At 46.1% G+C, this 19,107-nt stretch overlaps 1 protein-coding gene across 1 annotated transcript in view; it reads right to left on the reverse strand.

Annotated features, from left to right (window-relative positions):
• ABRAXAS2 (abraxas 2, BRISC complex subunit) overlaps window positions 1–15,933 on the reverse strand; it is a 30,768-nt gene extending 14,835 nt beyond the window's left edge. The window contains exons 1-4 of the mRNA XM_066355921.1: window positions 15,835–15,933; window positions 10,148–10,238; window positions 5,275–5,311; window positions 3,072–3,138 (exon numbers count right to left, since the gene is read on the reverse strand). Coding sequence (XP_066212018.1) covers window positions 3,072–3,138; window positions 5,275–5,311; window positions 10,148–10,238; window positions 15,835–15,933 — 294 coding nt within the window. The remainder of the gene's footprint in view (window positions 1–3,071; window positions 3,139–5,274; window positions 5,312–10,147; window positions 10,239–15,834) is intronic.
• Between the last annotated feature and the right edge of the window lie 3,174 nt (window positions 15,934–19,107).

Here is a 19,107-nt window from a genome sequence, read left to right on the forward strand (position 1 = left end):
AGAGCGCGCTCGGGCCAGGCACTGAACATGGGAGAACTGGAAGGGAGTCCAGACAGAGCGCTCGGGCCAGGCACTGAACATGGGAGAGCTGGAAGAGAGTCCAGACAGAGCGCTCGGGCCAGGCACTGAACATGGGAGAGCTGGAAGAGAGTCCAGACAGAGCGCGCTTGGGCCAGGCACTGAACATGGGAGAGCTGGAAGAGAGTCCAGACAGAGCGCTCGGGCCAGGCACTGAACATGGGAGAGCTGGAAGGGAGTCCAGACAGAGCGCGCTCGGGCCAGGCACTGAACATGGGAGAGCTGGAAGGGAGTCCAGACAGAGCGCTCGGGCCAGGCACTGAACATGGGAGAGCTGGAAGAGAGTCCAGACAGAGCGCGCTCGGGCCAGGCACTGAACATGGGAGAGCTGGAAGGGAGTCCAGACAGAGCGCTTGGGCCAGGCACTGAACATGGGAGAGCTGGAAGAGAGTCCAGACAGAGCGCTCTCGGGCCAGGCACTGAACATGGGAGAGCTGGAAGAGAGTCCAGACAGAGCGCTCGGGCCAGGCACTGAACATGGGAGAGCTGGAAGAGAGTCCAGACAGAGCGCGCTCAGGCCAGGCACTGAACATGGGAGAGCTGGAAGAGAACCAGACAGAGCGCGCTCGGGCCAGGCACTGAACATGGGAGAGCTGGAAGGGAGTCCAGACAGAGCGCTCGGGCCAGGCACTGAACATGGGAGAGCTGGAAGAGAGTCCAGACAGAGCGCGCTCGGGCCAGGCACTGAACATGGGAGAGCTGGAAGGGAGTCCAGACAGAGCGCTCGGGCCAGGCACTGAACATGGGAGAGCTGGAAGAGAGTCCAGACAGAGCGCGCTCGGGCCAGGCACTGAACATGGGAGAGCTGGAAGAGAGTCCAGACAGAGCGCTCGGGCCAGGCACTGAACATGGGAGAGCTGGAAGAGAGTCCAGACAGAGCGCTCGGGCCAGGCACTGAACATGGGAGAGCTGGAAGAGAGTCCAGACAGAGCGCGCTTGGGCCAGGCACTGAACATGGGAGAGCTGGAAGAGAGTCCAGACAGAGCGCGCTCGGGCCAGGCACTGAACATGGGAGAGCTGGAAGAGAGTCCAGACAGAGCGCTCGGGCCAGGCACTGAACATGGGAGAGCTGGAAGGGAGTCCAGACAGAGCGCTCGGGCCAGGCACTGAACATGGGAGAGCTGGACCAGGATGCCGGCGCTGCGCTAGCTTCCCTGCCCAGGAGCGCAGGCGACTGCGTCAGACAGAGTGCTGACACTGAGCGCCTCCTGAGCTTGCTGTCACTCACAAAGCCATCTGTCTACCTTCGGTCCTACCCCATACTTCCCGCTCCTCCTGTTATCTTACCTGCTGCTCTTTCTCCCTTTACACCCGACAGAGGTGCTGAGACTAAGCTAGTCACAACAGTGCCATTCCTCTGACCCTTGGGGTCTTTCGGAGACACCTGAGGGACCATGTCCCACACTGCCATGATTGTTTTCATTCATAGGTAATCTTTTAAAAGCTTGTCTGCAATATATACTCCTAAAAAAGGCATTCTGTTTTCTGTTTGACAAGTTGAAAACATTTTTTTTTTTTTTTACAGAGACAGAGAGTGAGTCAGAGAGAGGGACAGACAGGGACAGACAGACAGGAATGAAAAGAGATGAGAAGCATCATTAGTTTTTCATTGCGCGTTGCAACACCTTAGTTGTTCATTGATTGCTTTCTTATATGTGCCTTGACCGCAGGCCTTCAGCAGACCAAGTAAACCCTTGCTGGAGCCAGCGACCTTGGGTTCAAGCTGGTGGGCTTTTCCTCAAATCAGATGAGCCCACACTCAAGCTGGCGACCTCGGGGTCTCAAACCTGGGTCCTCTGCATCCCAGTGCGACGCTCTATCCACTGCGCCACCGCCTGGTCAGGCAAGTTGAAAATTTTTATTGGTACTTTTTCCCTCAAGTGGTGGTTTAAATTTCTGGAATTTACATATCAAGGTAAAAATTATAAAATTAATGCATGTGTATTAAATATTTACAAGATTATTTTTTAAATTACAAAGTAGAAAGACAAAACCACTCAACTCAATTATTATTTATTTTTGGAGTATATAGTTCATTTTTTCTTCCTCTGATCTTTTTTTTATTTTTTATTTTTTATTTTTCCAAAGTTGGAAGTGGGGAGGCAGATAGACAGACCGGGATCCACCCAGCATGCCCACCAGGGGGCATTGCTCCATTGCAACTGGAGCCATTCTAGCACCTGAGGCAGAGGCCATGGAGCCATCCTCAGCACCTGGGCCAACTTTGCTCCAGTGGAGCCTTGGCTGTGGGAGGGGAAGAGAGAGAGAGATACAGAAGAAGAGGGGGAGGGGTGGAGAAGCAGATGGGCGCTTCTCCTGTGTGCCCTGGCCGTGAATCAAACCTGGGACTTCTACACACTGGGCCGACACTCTACCACTGAGCCAACCGGCCAGGGCTCTTCCTTTGATTTTTAAATAATGGAATCAGCCTGACCAGGCAGTGGTGCAGTGGATAGGGTATCGGCCTGGGATGCCAGAGGATCCAGGTCAAAGTCCAAGGTCGACGGCTTGAGCATGGGCTCATCTGGCTTGAGTGCGGAGTCTCTGGCTTGAATGTGGTATCATAGACATGAACCCATGGTCACTGGCTTGAGCCCAAGGTTGCTGGCTTGAAGCCCAAGGTTGCTTGAGCAAGGGGTCACTCGCTCTGCTGTAGCCCCCTGGTCAAGACACGTATGAGAAAGCAATCAATGAACAACTAAGGTGCCACAAAACAAAAAATTGATGCTTCTTATCTCTCCCTTCCTGTCTGTTTGTCCCTATCTGTCACACTCTCACAAAAAAAAAAAAAAAAAAAATCATACTATAAATATCTGAACTTTTTTATTGTTATATTGTAAACATTGTCTCACATCTGTAATTTACATTTAAAATTTACTCAAGGTAACAGAACTGGCATATATTAATAGCAAGTTGCAATGTTCATTTAGATTTCTTTCTGGTGATGAGATAGAAGGATTTCCAAATGGGAACGGGCCACAAATGTAACATACCTTTCTCCGATCCTTAAGAATCCTGTCCAAACTCTCTTCATTAACTTTGCTTGCATAGTCATAAAAACTGTTTTTCAAAAAAAGAGAAACAAATATTGTATTAAAACCACATGATATGGTGACTTGGATACACTTAGCAATGTGTGTATGGACCATTAATAAGTATATAGAGAAATTAATCTAAACGCTTTACTGATAGCCGGTATCTTTTGCATCAAAGAATACTCGGGAGACTGTAACATTCAAGGGGTATTACTTTCACACGTGGGAGGTGCTGATAGTAACTAATTTCAAAATATGTAGTTTCAAAGGGCTGTAACATCTTTTCCTTGTTTCTAAGTATCAATTACTTATAGGGAAAAAAATAAGGACACAGGAGCTCATTTTCTGAGCAATGATGACGGGAAACTAGCACTCGTTGAAATCTTAGCCAGAACTCTGGCTGCACGCTCCCTCAGGTCATTCTGCTTTGATCTCGCCTCCATGCTGGAAGGTACTGCTTCAGCCTAACAAGTTTTATTCCCGCTTTTGTAGCTAGAGGACCCCAAGTTAAGTGACTTGCTCGAAATCACAGAGCTGGTAGCTGAAGGAGCTGCGATTCCGAAGCCAGGCCTGGCTTGCTTCCAATCAAATGCCCTCACCCCTAAAACAGACCAATCCAGCCAGGATCCCATGCTGAGCAGTGCAGCACAATGGTGTGCGGGCTTTTCCAGCACCAGCTGTGGTTCGGGAATGCTGCCCTCCTCCCCCCCACCACACCCAGGCTTCACAGGGCATGAAGGAGTTCAAGACGCAGTGTAAGCACTGAATGGGGAGTCAGGAGACGCTAGCTCCAGCTCCGCTCTGCTTCTCCCTGTACCCTGAGCACATACGTCACTTAACCTGTCCGTCCCATTTCCCTTTCTACAAGAGTTTTGAGTGGACAGATGGTTTCTAAGATTTCTTTCAGCTCCAAGAATTAGGAGTCTATGACTTGAACTGAGTGAAGTTCCTGTTCTGGTATGACTTTGCTGACAGTGTTTAAGGAATTCCGCAGAAGGGCAAGGCCGGGAACACTTAGCAAAGCTCTGGACAGTCAGGGCTAAACTGGCACTTTCATGGACCAGACAGAGGCATGGTGTGGACCAGGGCCCAAATCATTTCATTTGCTCTATGATTTCTTCTCAAATGATCTGCTGGTTGTTGGTCTTACTTCCCACTCCTCTCTCAGGTCTGTGTAAATCTACAACAGACGAGCTCCTGGCTCCTGTGAGGCCTTGTCCACAGGTAGCCGTCTTGTATGAAGACAAAGCTCTGAAATAATGAGAGGAGAAGTGTGTGTGTGTGTGTGTGTGTGAGAGAGAGAGAGAGAGAGAACAGGATACGAGTCCCCAGGGGATCTTGGTGCGAGGCCAGCTGAGAGTGAGTGAGTGGTCAAGGTGAAAGCTGCAGGGGACACACAGCAGGTCAGCCAGGTGCAGGGAGCTGGCAGGTGTTTAAAGGAGGACGAGATCCCCAGAACAGTGAATTGAATAGTGTGAGCAGCATTGCCTGGCTTCCTAGAAGGGCCTCTGTGGATTTAAGAAACAGAGATAACATCATTATACAGCCATCAACCAGTAGAAGGGTTTGGAGCTCAGAAAGAAGGCAGAGGCCTGAGCAGGGCTTGGGGAGCGGAAGTCCAGCATGTGGAAACACTGCCATTCCCCCCACCCTCCATGTCTCCCTCTGAGTGTCTCTCCTTCCATGTTTTTCTCTTTCTGTCCTTTAGTTGGTCACAATATGCAACTGGTGTACAGTAACTTAAATAAACACAAGAAGTTTTATGCTCTCTTTGGTATATTTTAAAGTGGAATACTGAACACTTTTTACCTTAAAAACACCCTTAAATTATTTTTTCTGTATGTGCTCCTGATTAACTTCCTTCGCTAGGGTTGGAGAGCTCTTGCTAGGAGATGGGTGGGAAGGCATCCATTCTAATCACTGACCACGACTTACACTTGGCCTCAAGTATATAAGAGGGATACAGATTTATACCTCCCCCTTTCCTAACCTAACACAGTGCCGCACACACATTTGGCACTCAATAAATAAGTGAACTTGGACATCATCACTAGTACTTGTGACTTTCTAGTCATAATCAGCTGCAGGCATAAATTCATAAGCTTTTAATCAATCAATCTTTTAGTAAGAGCTAAAAGTTACAAAGAAGAGTGTGGCTTACCTAAAAAGTTTTGAACAAGGCTGATGGTTATGGATTTCTGTAATTACAAAGAGAAATACATCTTAGTCAATCATGTAAAATATAGGCAACTATAAAATAGCCCACGATATTTTTGTTTTGTTTTTGCCCAAATCTCAGATAATAAAAAAATAGTTCTCTTCGAAATAGGTGCTGTGTATACACTAGTGAAGCACTGTACCTTCTTACCATTTCAATGCGGGCACGTTCCCAGAACCAAATTCTCACTGATCCAGGTGTGATGAGCAAGCCCCTGAAAGCTTCTGTTCAGGGGCAGGCGGCTGGTGTGCCCAGTGTGCCCTCATTCAACCTCACCTAGTTAGAGCACAAGGGGGAGGAGGAACCACTGACTGGAAGCATTTAATCAAGGTGGATAAAAACTGCAGGGACAGCTTGGGGAGAGAGTCTTAATCACTCTACCATCAATAACCTACTAACAACGCAGGACAAGTTGGGCCAGGTGTTTTGAAGAGGAAGGGAGAAAACTCTGGAAGTCTATTAACCCTTTCAAAGATGGTTGGCACCAAGAGAAACCATTATTTTTAAGGCGATCTGAAAAGAGGGCTGTGATTAACCAGAGTGAACAATTTCTTCATGCTCATCAGGGGGCTAAGGTTCTGGTCTGCTTTATAAGACCCTGAGACTAATTAGCCATTCGATTCTATTAATAACATTCTCCTGGACAGCGACTGATTACCTGCTGTTTAAAATGTCACAGCCCAGAGTTACAGGCTGCAATTTTAACTCAATTAAAATGAAACTACAACCCTAAAAGGCACAGGGTCTGTACTGCTCGCTGTACCGCTGCAACAGCTGCCAGAACAGATGCCCAGATGCTACGCTTCCACCAGAGAGGAAAGTTCACTCGCCCAGCAGGCTGCTGGCAAAGGGATACAAGTAAAAAAGCCTCATCTAGAAACATGGCCTTCTTCTGTCACCAAAATGATACAGTCTATCTTCCTAAGTTATTTCAGAGATACTTTTAGCAAAGCAATTAGAATGTGAAACATCTGTAGCAAAAACATTACTTAGACTTCCAGGAAAAGGAAAAAAACTCATCTCCTACTTCACAGGAAAGAATATTTTGTTTAAGAAAATCCCTAGAGTAAATGCTGCACTCCGAATCCACCTCCTGTCATCAATCTGCCCCAGCAGCCTTCTTTCATGATTTACAACCTGAGGCACACTAAAAGCATGCTCTAGAGATCACGTGGTGTTTCCTAAAGAAGTGAAAGCTCCCCCTATAAGATTTTTTGCAATATCTAGCTAAGCGCTCCACACAGCAAACGGGGCAACGGGCCACACGACAGAGCTGAGGATCAGAATGAAGCTGGAAGGCACGTTACCAATAGGTGCGCCTTCGGCAGGGCCGACTTGCAGGGACCCCGACTCCCCCACGCCTGCGCAGACTCCTCCGCGTGTGTGTCTGTATGGTATCTGCGCGCGTCCTTACAAATCCCCCTCCGGAGGTGCTGCTGTTCCTGCTGATCCTCCCGTCTAGGCTTCCCTCCCTCCTTCCCCTCCATTCCCTCCAGTAGCTGCCACTTCATCACCTCCATGAACCAAGGACATGCTTCCAAAGTGAGTTAGGGTAGCTTTTACAATTACTGTAATGTGTATCCAAAACAAGATACAGACGCTCTGTGTTCAAAATGTGATACTTTATATACGAACTCCGCCTTTACCATTCCAAGTCAGGTCAACGTGTCTGTCTGTGCATGGATTCACACATTTTCAACAAATAATCTATTTGGTCAATTTATTTTATTTAAAACACCTTATTCTGGAGGGTAAACTGTGCCAGAAAGTTCCTTCACAATAATGCTGTGGAAAACAACTCAAGCACTTTGCTTAACGTTCAGCCTTTCGACCCAGGTTTCAATCTCCGAGTCCCTGGTTGACATTTTCTAATACGGGCCTTATTTATTTTTAATGTAGCGTTGGCATACAATATTATATTAGTTTCACGATTACAACACAGCGATTTAACATTTATACACCTTACAAGTGATCTCCACAGTGAGTCTAATAACCATCTACCACATCCAGTTATGATGATGTACTGTTTCCACAGAGTTAGATGCACTAACTGTACTCCCACTCGCGGTGCACGAGGGCTCTCTTTCCTCCACATTCGCCAGCACTTGTTCTTTGCTGTCTTTCTGATAATAGCTATCCTGCCAGGTGTGAGGGGATATTTTTGTGGTTTTGATTTGCATTTTCCTGAACATTAGTCATGTTGAGCATTGTTCATTTGTCTGTTGGCCATCTGTATGTCTTCTTTGGAGAAATGTCTACTCAGGTGCTCAGCTCATTTTTTAATTGGATTTTTTTTTTTTTGGTATTTTTTTTCCGAAGTTGGAAACAGGGAGGCAGTCAGACAGACTCCTGCATGCGCCCGACCGGGATCCACCCAGCATGTCTACCAGGGGGCGATACTCTGCCCATCCGGGGCGTCGCTCTGCGGCAACCAGAGCCATTCTAGCGCCTGAGGCAGAGGCCACAGAGCCATCTCCAGCACCCGGGCAAACTCCGCTCCAAAGGAGCCTTGGCTGCGGGAGGGGAAGAGAGAGACAGAGAGGAAGGAGAGGGGGAGGGGTGGAGAAGCAGATGGGCGCTTCTCCTGTGTGCCCTGGCCGGGAATTGAACCCGGGACTCCTGCACGCCAGGCCGACGCTCTACCACTGAGCCAACCGGCCAGGGCCAGGTTTTGTTGTTGTTGGTTTTTTTTTAATGTTGAATTGTTATGAGTTCTTTATATATTTTGGATATTAACCCCTATTGGCTACATCACTAGCAAATATCTTCTCTTTTTCAAAGGAGGCTGCCTTTTCATTTTGTTAATGATTTCCTTAGCAGTTTTGAAAACATTCGAGTTTGATGTAGTCCCATTTGTTCATTTTTTCATTTGTTGCGCCTGCCCAAGGACACATATGCAAAAAGATATTGCTAGGAGTAATGTCAGAAAGTTTACTGCCTGTTTTCTTCTAAGAGATGTATGGTTCTATCTTACACTTAAGTATTTCATCCACAATATGTACTTACTTATAAAAGAAAAAAGATAACATTACATTTAAGAGGATACTAGCAAACACATGATCCAAAAGATCCATAATAATTTCAAATAATGAAATGAATGTAAATGATAAAGGTTCTACAGCAAAAGATGGTTGTCATGGCACTGTATTAACTGGGACTCTCACCGGCCAGTATTCCTCCATTTCTACAATATATGGGAACTGGTGTTTACTGCAAGAGCCAGAAGATTTATGAATCAAAGAATCATAACATTATGCTATAGGATTTGAATTACTTTACCATTCTATTTCTTTAAAAATCCACAGCTAGAATACTCATCAGAAATGTTCCCTTTGTGATCATGCCAGATGAGAGAGCGCTTTCTCGCATGGTTTGCTGTCAGGTACCTGTATCTGGCATTTTAACCTTCATTTACCAAACTAATTTGGAAAACTCACGTGCAAACAATAAATAATTGCACAGATGTCCAATGAAACCAAATTCTCCATTTCAAGACTTTAAAGAAGCAAGGCAAAAAAACAAAAATAAAACTTCAACGAGAAACTAGCTGGACCCATATATGTACACCAAGTCTTTATTTACTGTGGGAGTGGGTTTTACAGTTTGGTCCTTTCAGACAGAGTTCAGTCTCGTTTCCCTGCAATGCCACCCTCCCCTCAATCCTCACCCTGGCCTCCCACTCCACGTACTAGAGCTACCAGAACAGGCTTAAAATTGATGACTTGGCCTCACGTGACCTGACCTCCCAGCAGTATTTCAAACCACTCACCTTCACACAAACTATCTTTAGTCACAGAAACAGGCCGAACCCCGTGTATGTTTTAATGCACTCCTTGCTGCCGTTCCTCTGATCGTGCACCCTGGTCCTGAGCTCACCTCCTCAGGACGACTTTGCTGATTTCACCCACATGCCGATCTCCTTTGTTCCTTTCTTGTAGTGCTCGTCTTGCACTGCCTGGGTTTATCTGTATACCTGTTTCATCCTCGCCACACTCCCGGGAGGTATTCCTCACTGCCTAGTACATGCCGTGTATATACATCAACAAATTGTTGGCTGCGTGAATGAATAAAATGTCCCTTGCTTTTTTTTTTTATGAGTATCAGGATATGCTGTTTGGGGATAAACTTGAGATGCAGCTAAAAGGACTATGATCCTTGTTTACGAAAAGGAGACTGATCCAGAGACTGTAGGCCCATCTATAAATACTCCTTCATCTTCCCCAAGAATCTCTCCCAACTGACTGCTGGACTTAATTCCTCAAAAGGCTGCAAAGACTTAGCAAATATCTCACACAAACAAGCGTGAATATCTTTGCCAGACCCCACAGAGAGGACCTGCATAACACAGCCTTTCATTACAGGAGGTGATGTTCGCAAAAGGGATGGCCTCATTTGCAAACCTGAGGTTCACAGTGGTTTTGAACAGACTATCAGGTGCTACAGCACACAGAAATTCATTGACACACATTGACCATCTCATTAGCCAAAAGCAGGCCCATAGTTCTTATTGAAATACTGGTCAGTTTGTTCATTTAAATGTACTTGTTCTTTATTTTAAATCAAAGTCTGATCAGTTAGTGTGTAAGGGACAGCTTTATAGAATACGTAAATCTACAGCTATGCACTGTAGATTTATACTTTCTTATAAAAACATTTCGTATCATTTATCAGTTCAAATAATTGGCTTTGTGATTTAAGTAGTTTCCTATGTACTTTCCCAATCTTTTAGATTAAAATCAGTTTAGGGCCATAGAGCAAATAAACAGTATCCATACACAAAAAGAGTATTTCCGAGGTCGGTAATAAACTGACTTACCAATGACTTGCAGAAATTCTGTGTTGCTGATTTGTGAGTCACTGATGCTAAAAGTTTCTTCTTGTCTTACCTCTCCCAGCAAAAATCCTTCCTAAAAGTAATAAAAGAAAGTAGTTGCAGACTAAAAATAAAGATGATTTCTACTGGAATTAAAAAGAATGTAGGACATAATAATCTTAACAATAATACAGACAAGCTTGGCATGGGAACTGCTGTTCTATAAACCAACAAGTAAGACTTCAGCAACCTGAGATGTATCTAGTAATTGAATTGTTTGAGAAAAGGATTCCATACACGATGAAATATTACTTTAACACCTTCAAGTGTTCCGTTTTTATTCATTTATTTTTTTAAGTAAAAATGAGTAGAGTGAATTTATCACCTAAATCCAACTAAGTAGAATAACCAATGTAAAAAAAAGTGCAGGAAGCAGAAATATTCCACGCTTGTGTTCTTGAAATAGCATACAATTTATTTCATTGTATCAAAAACGCTGCTAGCCTGACCAGGCGGTGGCGCAGTAGATAGAGCGTCGCACTGGGATGCAGAGGACCCAGGTTCGAGACCCAGAGGTCGCCAGCTTGAGCGCGGGCTCATCTGGTTTGAGCAAAAAGCCCACCAGCTTGAGCCCAAGGTCACTGGCTCCAGCAAGGGGTTACTTGGTGTGCTGAAGGCCCGCAGTCAAGGCACATATGAGAAAGCAATCAATGAACAACTAAGGTGTTGCAACGCGCAATGAAAAACTGATGATTGATGCTTCTCATCTCTCTCCGTTCCTGTCTGTCCCTGTCTATCCCTCTCTCTGACTCACTCTCTGTCTCTGTAAAACAGACAAACAAAACAAAACAAAACAAAAAATAACAAAGCTGCTAATATAAAACAATAAAGAAGTTAACACAATGTACAACTAATTGCTTTTTGTATAAGCTGGCACAGGAAATTAGGATCTGGGGGGGGGTTCCTATCACTCACATGTGTTTCTTTAATAAGTGCAGGGGCTAGTTTGTTTATACCTTTGGAAAACATATACCCCCAAACTAATCTAGATTACTGAGCATATAACCTCCTGCTGGAGTACTGGCTGTCATGTTCAGCATAAGCAGCTGGGGAACCTAGACCCTCAGTGTCAGAATAACATCCCTGTAGAGGGTGAGGAGAGAGGCTGTCCTGGCAACTCCCTCTCCAGACACACACATGGCTGACTCCTTCCCTTCACTAGGCTCTTCACTCAAATGGCACCTCATCAGAAAGGCTTTCCCTGGCCAATGTAACAACAACAAAAAGCCCCTGCCAGGCACTCTGTCCCCTTGACCCTGCATTCTTTTTCTCCTTAGTCTTCTCACTATCTGTCATTCTACATATTTATATGAATAAATGCCTACCTCCTCCCCCACTAAAATGTAAGCTCCACAAGCGCAGGGACTTTGTGCTTGTTCATGGTTGTATCTCAGAGCCTAGCACCATGCCTAACACCTAGTAGGTGCTCAATTAATGCTGGTTGACTACATTTGTTGAAACAATGCTCTGTACTATATACCTCTCTATTCTAGATTGCTCCTTCAAATCAATTAAAGAGGATTCTTAGTTTAAGAACAGTCCCAATGGGACGTGAGAGTCTGTGGGGGTAAACAGGAAAAGACAGCAGCTTTATAGCACAGCGTTTGCATTGGATTAGGGAGTGGAGTATCCTAAAATCCCAAATCATCATTACAAGGCACTTCTCAAACTTGAGTAATATAAAGATCCCCTCTTAAAAAATTCTCAGCCCTGGCCGGTTGGCTCAGCGGTAGAGCGTCGGACTAGCGTGCGGAGGATCCGGGTTCGATTCCCGGCCAGGGCACACAGGAGAAGCGCCCATTTGCTTCTCCACCCCTCCGCCGCGCTTTCCTCTCTGTCTCTCTCTTCCCCTCCCGCAGCCAAGGCTCCATTGGAGCAAAGATGGCCCGGGCGCTGGGGTTGGCTCTGTGGCCTCTGCCTCAGGCGCTAGAGTGGCTCTGGTCGCAACATGGCGACGCCCAGGATGGGCAGAGCATCGCCCCCTGGTGGGCAGAGCGTCGCCCCTGGTGGGCGTGCCGGGTGGATCCCGGTCGGGCGCATGCGGGAGTCTGTCTGACTGTCTCTCCCTGTTTCCAGCTTCAGAAAAATGAAAAAAAAAAAAAAAAAAAAAGAAAAAAAAAATTCTCTAGGCTCTGGCTGGGTGGCGCAGTGGGTAGAGTGTGGTCCCAGTGTGATGAGGTCATGGGTTTCATCCCCAGTCAGGGTTCGTACAAAAAGCAACCAATGTGTGTACAACTAAGTGGAATAACGAGCTGATGATTCTCTCTCTCTTTCTCCCCCCTAAGCCTCAAATCAATGGAAAAAGTTAAAAAAATATTCTCTCGGACCTGAAGGAGTGCCCATGGCTACTAATTTGAGAAATATTGACTAATAAAGCTTGTTTTAGCTTATAAAAGTCTTTAGGCTATGAGTTCTTACTACAAAAGAGAAATTTTTTTATAGGTTTTTTTTTTTTTTTTTTTTTTGTATTTTTCTGAAGTTGGAAACGGGAGACAGTCAGACAGACTCCCGCATGCGCCCGACCGGAATCCACCTGGCACGCCCACCAGGGGGCGATGCTCTGCCCATCTGGGGTGCTGCTCTGTTGCATCCAGAGCCATTCTAGCGGCTGAGGCAGAGGCCATAGAGCCATCTTCATTGCCCAGGCCAACTTTGCTCCAGTGGAGCCTTGGCTGCAGGAGGGGAAGAGAGAGACAGAAAGGAGGGAGAGGGGGAGGGGTAGAGAAGCAGATGGGTGCTTCTCCTGTGTGCTCTGGCCGGGAATCAAACCCGGGACTCCTGCACGCCAGGCCAACGCTCTACCATTGAGCCAACCGGCCAGGGCCTAAAACATTTTTTTAATCAAAGTGAAAAAAAACCAAATTAAAATTCTTATAGAACTTTAGAACATATCTTAAGAACATATCTACAGATTCTTGTGTTCCAATCTAGAATTACCAGATTCACAAATAAAGTTACAAGACACACAGTTAAATTTGAATTTCAGATAACAAATAATTTCCATGTAATATTTAGGATATACTTATACTAAAAATGATAATATTTACCTGAAAATCAAATTTAATTGGATACCCTATATTTCATCTGGCAACTCTACCACAGTTCTTAGTTTGAAAAACCCAAGTACAAAATGAATAGTTATTTCTATAATGATCTGGGATTTCCTGAGCCACTGTTACTCTATAGCAAGAGTAGGCAAACTGTAGTGCAGGGGTCCCCAAACTACGGCCTGCGGGCCGCATGTGGCCCCCTGAGGCCATTTATCCGGCCCCTGCTGCACTTCCAGAAGGGCCACCTCTTTCAGAGGTGGTCAGCATCCGCATCCTGTGCTCCTGGAGTACTGTATGTGGCAGCGCCACAAAGCGCGACGTCACGTACAGTGCTACTTCCCGTAATGTGGGACGCATGCGTCACAGCTCTGGAAGCACGTCATATCACTTGTTACGGCTAGCAATGACAAATATGGAACTGGACATTGACCACCTCATTAGCCAAAAGCAGGCCCATAGTTCCCATTGAAATATTGATCAGTTTGTTGATTTAAATTTACTTGTTCTTTATTTTAAATATTGTATTTGTTCCCATTTTGTTTTTTACTTAAAAATAAGATATGTGCAGTGTGCATAGGGATTTGTTCATAGTTTTTTTTTTATAGTCCGGCCCTCCAATGGTCTGAGGGACAGTGAACTGGCCCCCTGTGTAAAAAGTTTGGGGACCCCTGCTGTAGTGTGTGGGCTGAATTCAGCCTAATGCCTGTTATTACACAGCCCTCAAGCTCAGGATGATTTCTATACTTTTAAATGGCTGAAAAAAATTTAAAATAGAAATATTTCATAACATGAAAATCATATGAAATTCAAATTTCAGTGCCCATAAATAAAGTTTACTGGAAACAGTCATCCGATTTTATTGTCTCTGGTTGCTTTCTCCCTATAAGAGCAGAGAAGCTGTTAGAAAGACCACATGGCACGTGGCCCTTTATAGAAAAAGTTTGCGAACTCCAACTAATTTCTTGCCTGGACGAAACAAGAATGTAATACAAAAGAAAATTCTTGGTTCTTCAACTGTAAAATATATAAAACTGAAGTAACTTTATTCCACATATACAATTGTGGATAGCTTAATATAAACCGGTATGGTCATATCCCATACAGCTGCCCACTGCTGTCATTAGAGAAAATTTACACCCCATATCTGACACAGTCCAGATATTAAAGAGATGTCTCTTGAATTAAATTAATAACCCAAGGAATGTGGCCATCTCAAACTGCCACATTACTTGTAGAAAGACAGCTTTTCAACAGGTAGCCGCTTAGTCTCACAATAATCTTGTCCTACACATAAACTGTGATACTACTAGGCACTCCAAAATTTAGAGGTTAAGAAGCATTATGTAAACAATATTTAACACCTCCGCGGACGCTAGGAGTATCACAAACCATCTATATATGGAACTGCATTACGTTATTAAATATGAGCTGCCCGCAGTATCAAAGGCCTTCGTGTCCAGAGACAGGAGCGGCCACTGGAAAAACCCATGCTATGTACATTTTTATCGTTAATTTCTACCGTGAGCACTGAAAAAATGAAAGGCACCTTAATGTACTGCCATCCAATTTACTAATGGAAGCGCCTCTCTATGAAGTAAGTTTTTACTCGTGGACACGAAGACCGCTGACATCAGACCAAAACCAGGTCTCCTCCCTCTGCAGTGTATTATTTTGCTTCGTAATGAGAACCACAAACCACTCCCCCGCCCCCACTTACTTAATAAATTTGAATGATGCACTCTTAGACATTATTTAAAGTAAACCCCCGATTTGGGGGTGGGGGGGGAGAACAAATTAAACACTTCTTTCCAAATGTAAAAGAAAAAAAATTATCTAGCTCCACAAAGAACTCCCATTCAGAGGTCAGTGACATTAAAAGATAATCCGTCAGATAAAAAGGCATTGAAGCCGCCCCGTGGTCTCCGAAGCCTGTGCGTTTCCGATCGCTCGTACGGGAGGCCCCTGTCACTTCCCTATTTCGCCGCGACCGAGTTCCGTGGTCTTGAGGACACTCTGCCCAGGAGCTACACACGCAACTTCCAGGCAGGTCGACCCACTACACACACTGCACGCTCCCGCTTAACGTTTCCCGGGAAGAAAACACACGATCGCAGGGAACAAGTAGGAAGAGTGACAGCCACGCGTCCCCCTCGCCGCGCACCCCGCGACCACCCGGGAGACGGGCGGGCGGGGCCGGTGCCCGGGCTCCTTCCCGACCCCGGCTCCCCCCACAGGTCGGGGAGCCTGACAGTCGAGGAGGGGCAGGTGCTCGGTGTCCACCAAGCGACCTCTGACACTGCCGGCGGCCGGCCGGGCCAGCTTTCCTCAACCCTGAGACCGTCCTGTGCTGGGACGGTCGGGCGGCGGGAGGCCACGAGCGAGGGGGTCCATCCCGGGACCAAAGGAGCCCCGGGCAAGCAGCAGGAGCTCGCCTGGGGCGGGAACGGTCCGGGTCATCAGTTCCTCGGACCGGCCCGGCCCGGGAGCCCGGGGTGGGGGACGAGCCTCATGCGGTCCGGGTAGGGCCCGAGACGGAGGCCGGAGGCTCCAGCGGCCACGGCGGGGGAGCCTGGCACCTACGTGGTCAGCGTTGCTGTTGGCGCTGTGGAAACACACAGCGCTGAAGGTGTAGCCCGAAATGGAAGCCGCCATGATGGAAATCTCCAACCCTCCCATCATGCCCCGCGGAGGGCACGCAGCCTTCCGGCCGGCTCCGCCGCTTAGCATCCTGGGAAATGAAGTCTTGGTGGGGGATGAGGCCAGGATGCCGCAGGGCCCCAGCGTGAGGGCTGTCAAATGCGGGTTTAGGTGATCAGACCGACTCCCCCACGGTGGATCTTACGCCCCGCACACCTCAGACATTGCTTCGTCTGTATAGCCTTTGATAATTGCGCAAGCTGTTTAAAAACATTTTTTATTTATTATTTTTTTTATTCATGTTAGAAAGGAGAGAGAGAGGGAGAGAGAGAGAGGAGAGAGAGAGAGAGAGAGAGGGAAGGGGGAGGAGCAGGAAGCATCAACTTCCATATGTGCCTTGACCAGGCAAGCCCAGGGTTTCGAACCGGCGACCTCAGCATTTCCAGGTCGACGCTTTATCCACTGCACTACCACAGGTCAGGCCCATTTTTTATTGATTGATTTTAGATAGGAAGGGTGAGAGAGAGAGACAAGACAGAAACACTGATCTGTTCTGTATGTGCCCTGATGGGGGTTGAACCAGCTACCTCTGCGTATGCGGACAATGCTCTAACCAACCGAGGTATCGGCTAGGGCGCAAACCATTTTTTATTTTTGCTAATAAAATTATTAGTGTTAAAGTCCAACATTTGCCATGCTCAAGGAAGAACAGAGGGAGATGATTTAGGCAATTGTCTGATTTTGGGTTTGATAGAGAAGCAACATGATGTGATTTCAATTTCCATAGGACAGGTCTGACTGCGGTATCAAGAATATGGTGCCAGCCCTGGCCAGAGCTCAGTTGGTTAGAGTGTCCTCCCCATATGGCAAGGTTGTGGGCTCCACTTCCGGCCAGGGCGCATATAAGAATCAAACAATTAATACATTAATATGTGGAACAATAAATCGGTGTTTCTCTCTCCCTTTCTAAAAATCAATTAATTAAAATAATAATAATAATAATAATAATAATAATGTAGTGCCAGAGGTGGGAGAAGGCGGTATTACAATAGTCCCGACCTGGGATGATGGTGGCTTGGGGGTGATTAGAAGTGAAATGGTGGTGGCAGGGGAGGCAGTAAGAAGCGATTAGATTCTGGGTACAGCCTGACCTGTGGTGGCGCTGTAGATAAAGTGTTGACCTGGGACGCTGAGGTCAGCGATTTGAAACCCGGGGCTTGCCTGGTCAAGGCACATATGGGAGTTGATGCTTCCTGCTCCTCCCCTCTTCTCTCTCTCTGTCTCTTCCTCTCCTCTTTCTACAATGAATAAAGAAAATCTTTAAAAAAAGATTCTGGGTAAAGGTAATGTAAATTTAGTAGAAAATAACAGAAAGAGGATAATAAAAAGAACATAATAGGTAAAAGTAAAACTAAACTATAACAAAATTAGGAAAAGAAACTCAGGGAAGGAAGTCATCTTCCTAATCATTATTCTTCAATTTGTTCCATCTATTTGGTTCAAAACTGGGCTCTTTATCTCCTGCAAAACTCTTACCACACTCTTTCCAAGCAAACAGAACTGTTTTCTGACTGTTGGGCCGGACAATTTTGGAAGCATTTTGACACCCACTTTGATCAGTCAGTAGTCTTCAAATGTGTAAAAATATATGGCTCCAGTGAGCTGTGAGTTTGAGTGGCCCAAAGGAAGGCAGAACAGTGATGACAGTATTGAAAAATGTCCCTGAGCCCTCAGACCAGGAGGAGACCAGGAGGAGGTTTGGGGGGAAGGGAGAGAGACGGACAAGAAGGACATTCTGCTTTGGGTGGTGGTAGGATGGATGGTCAGGGACCAATGGAATAGAGAACACAGGGAAGACAGGATATAGGCCATATAAGACAGTTCAGTTTGCAACAGGTTGAGTTTAAGGTAACAAGGGACATCTAGGCGACTGAAATAGAAGTTGAGAACTGAGGATAGAGGGTGAAATTGGAAGTCATTCGTGGTAAGAACGATAGTGAACATTTGCTGAACACTGATTACATGTAAGGCTCTGTTCTAAGCTCTTTACACGTACAGTCTACTGACTTATTTAATCCTGCTAACAACCCTTGTAAGTACAGCACGATCAATCAAGAGAGGTAAAGAACGGAACTGGAGCCTTGGCCTGCCAACTAGGAGGTGTTGAGAACTCTTCAAAGCACAGTTTTGGAGATGTTGTAGGTGTGGAGGGTACCATGCTGCAGGAATTGGGAAAGTGAGAGAGAGAGAGTCAGGCAACCCAGAGAACTTGCAGAGCCTGCCTCCTGCCTCGTGTAACAGGCACCTGTGGGAGGGACTGTGTTCCTTGGCACATTCCAGCTTTTCCCTGGTGATGAGTAGCTCTGCTAGGACTAAGCTTCTCCACCTCCCACCAAGAATCCCTGTTGCCCTGGGTGATCAGAGGTGGTGCCCCACACTAAATAGCCAGAGTAATCCTGGAGCCAGAAAAGGGACTCTGTATAAACCGTGAGTTTTTCCAGGGCTCCATACCAACAAGTGTTTATAGCATTCATTGCACACAGCAAAACCAAAAGTGTTGGCAGGCCATCAGATTGCAGATGGCCTTATCTTTCATGGGTGCTTCTTAATTATAACCTAAAGCTTTTTAAGACCCACTCAGTCACATTCAAGCTTGCTCTTTCTCGCATCTAGAGTCTAGAAAAGATGAAAACAACCATTTGCCCAGGGCAGCACTAATTGGCTGTGGCATCCGGTGGTTTTATTACTCTGTAATAAGGTTACTTATGCTCTTCCATGGGTGCTTTAATCACTACACACATGGACTCCTTTCTGCCTTTTATTGTATTCTATCGCCGGTGGTTGCCTGAAGATCTTAGGACGTCTTGTCTAGGAGAAGATGCACATTCAGTCTGACCGGGGAAACCTGGGAACTGGAAAGGCAACTGTTGAGGCTGTTTACCTCTAGGGACTTGGTCTGTAGAGTCAACAGAACGTGGCCTAGGAAACATTCCTTTTGGTGGGAAGGCAGCCTCGCTAGGGACCTTTGAGGTTCTTGCCTTCTACCAGTATTTCATTACTGCTACAGAACGACCCCCGCCCCCAGACCTTCGGTACTGTCAGATCTCTCACATTATACTGCAGAACTACCGGCATTATACTGCAGAACTACTGCATATACTGCGGCATTCAGAGTATATGAAGGCATTCAGAGGCAGAGGAAATTTCAAGTGCACT

Source organism: Saccopteryx leptura, chromosome 13, assembly GCF_036850995.1.
Source record: "Saccopteryx leptura isolate mSacLep1 chromosome 13, mSacLep1_pri_phased_curated, whole genome shotgun sequence".
NCBI classification, from domain to species: Eukaryota; Metazoa; Chordata; class Mammalia; order Chiroptera; family Emballonuridae; genus Saccopteryx; species Saccopteryx leptura.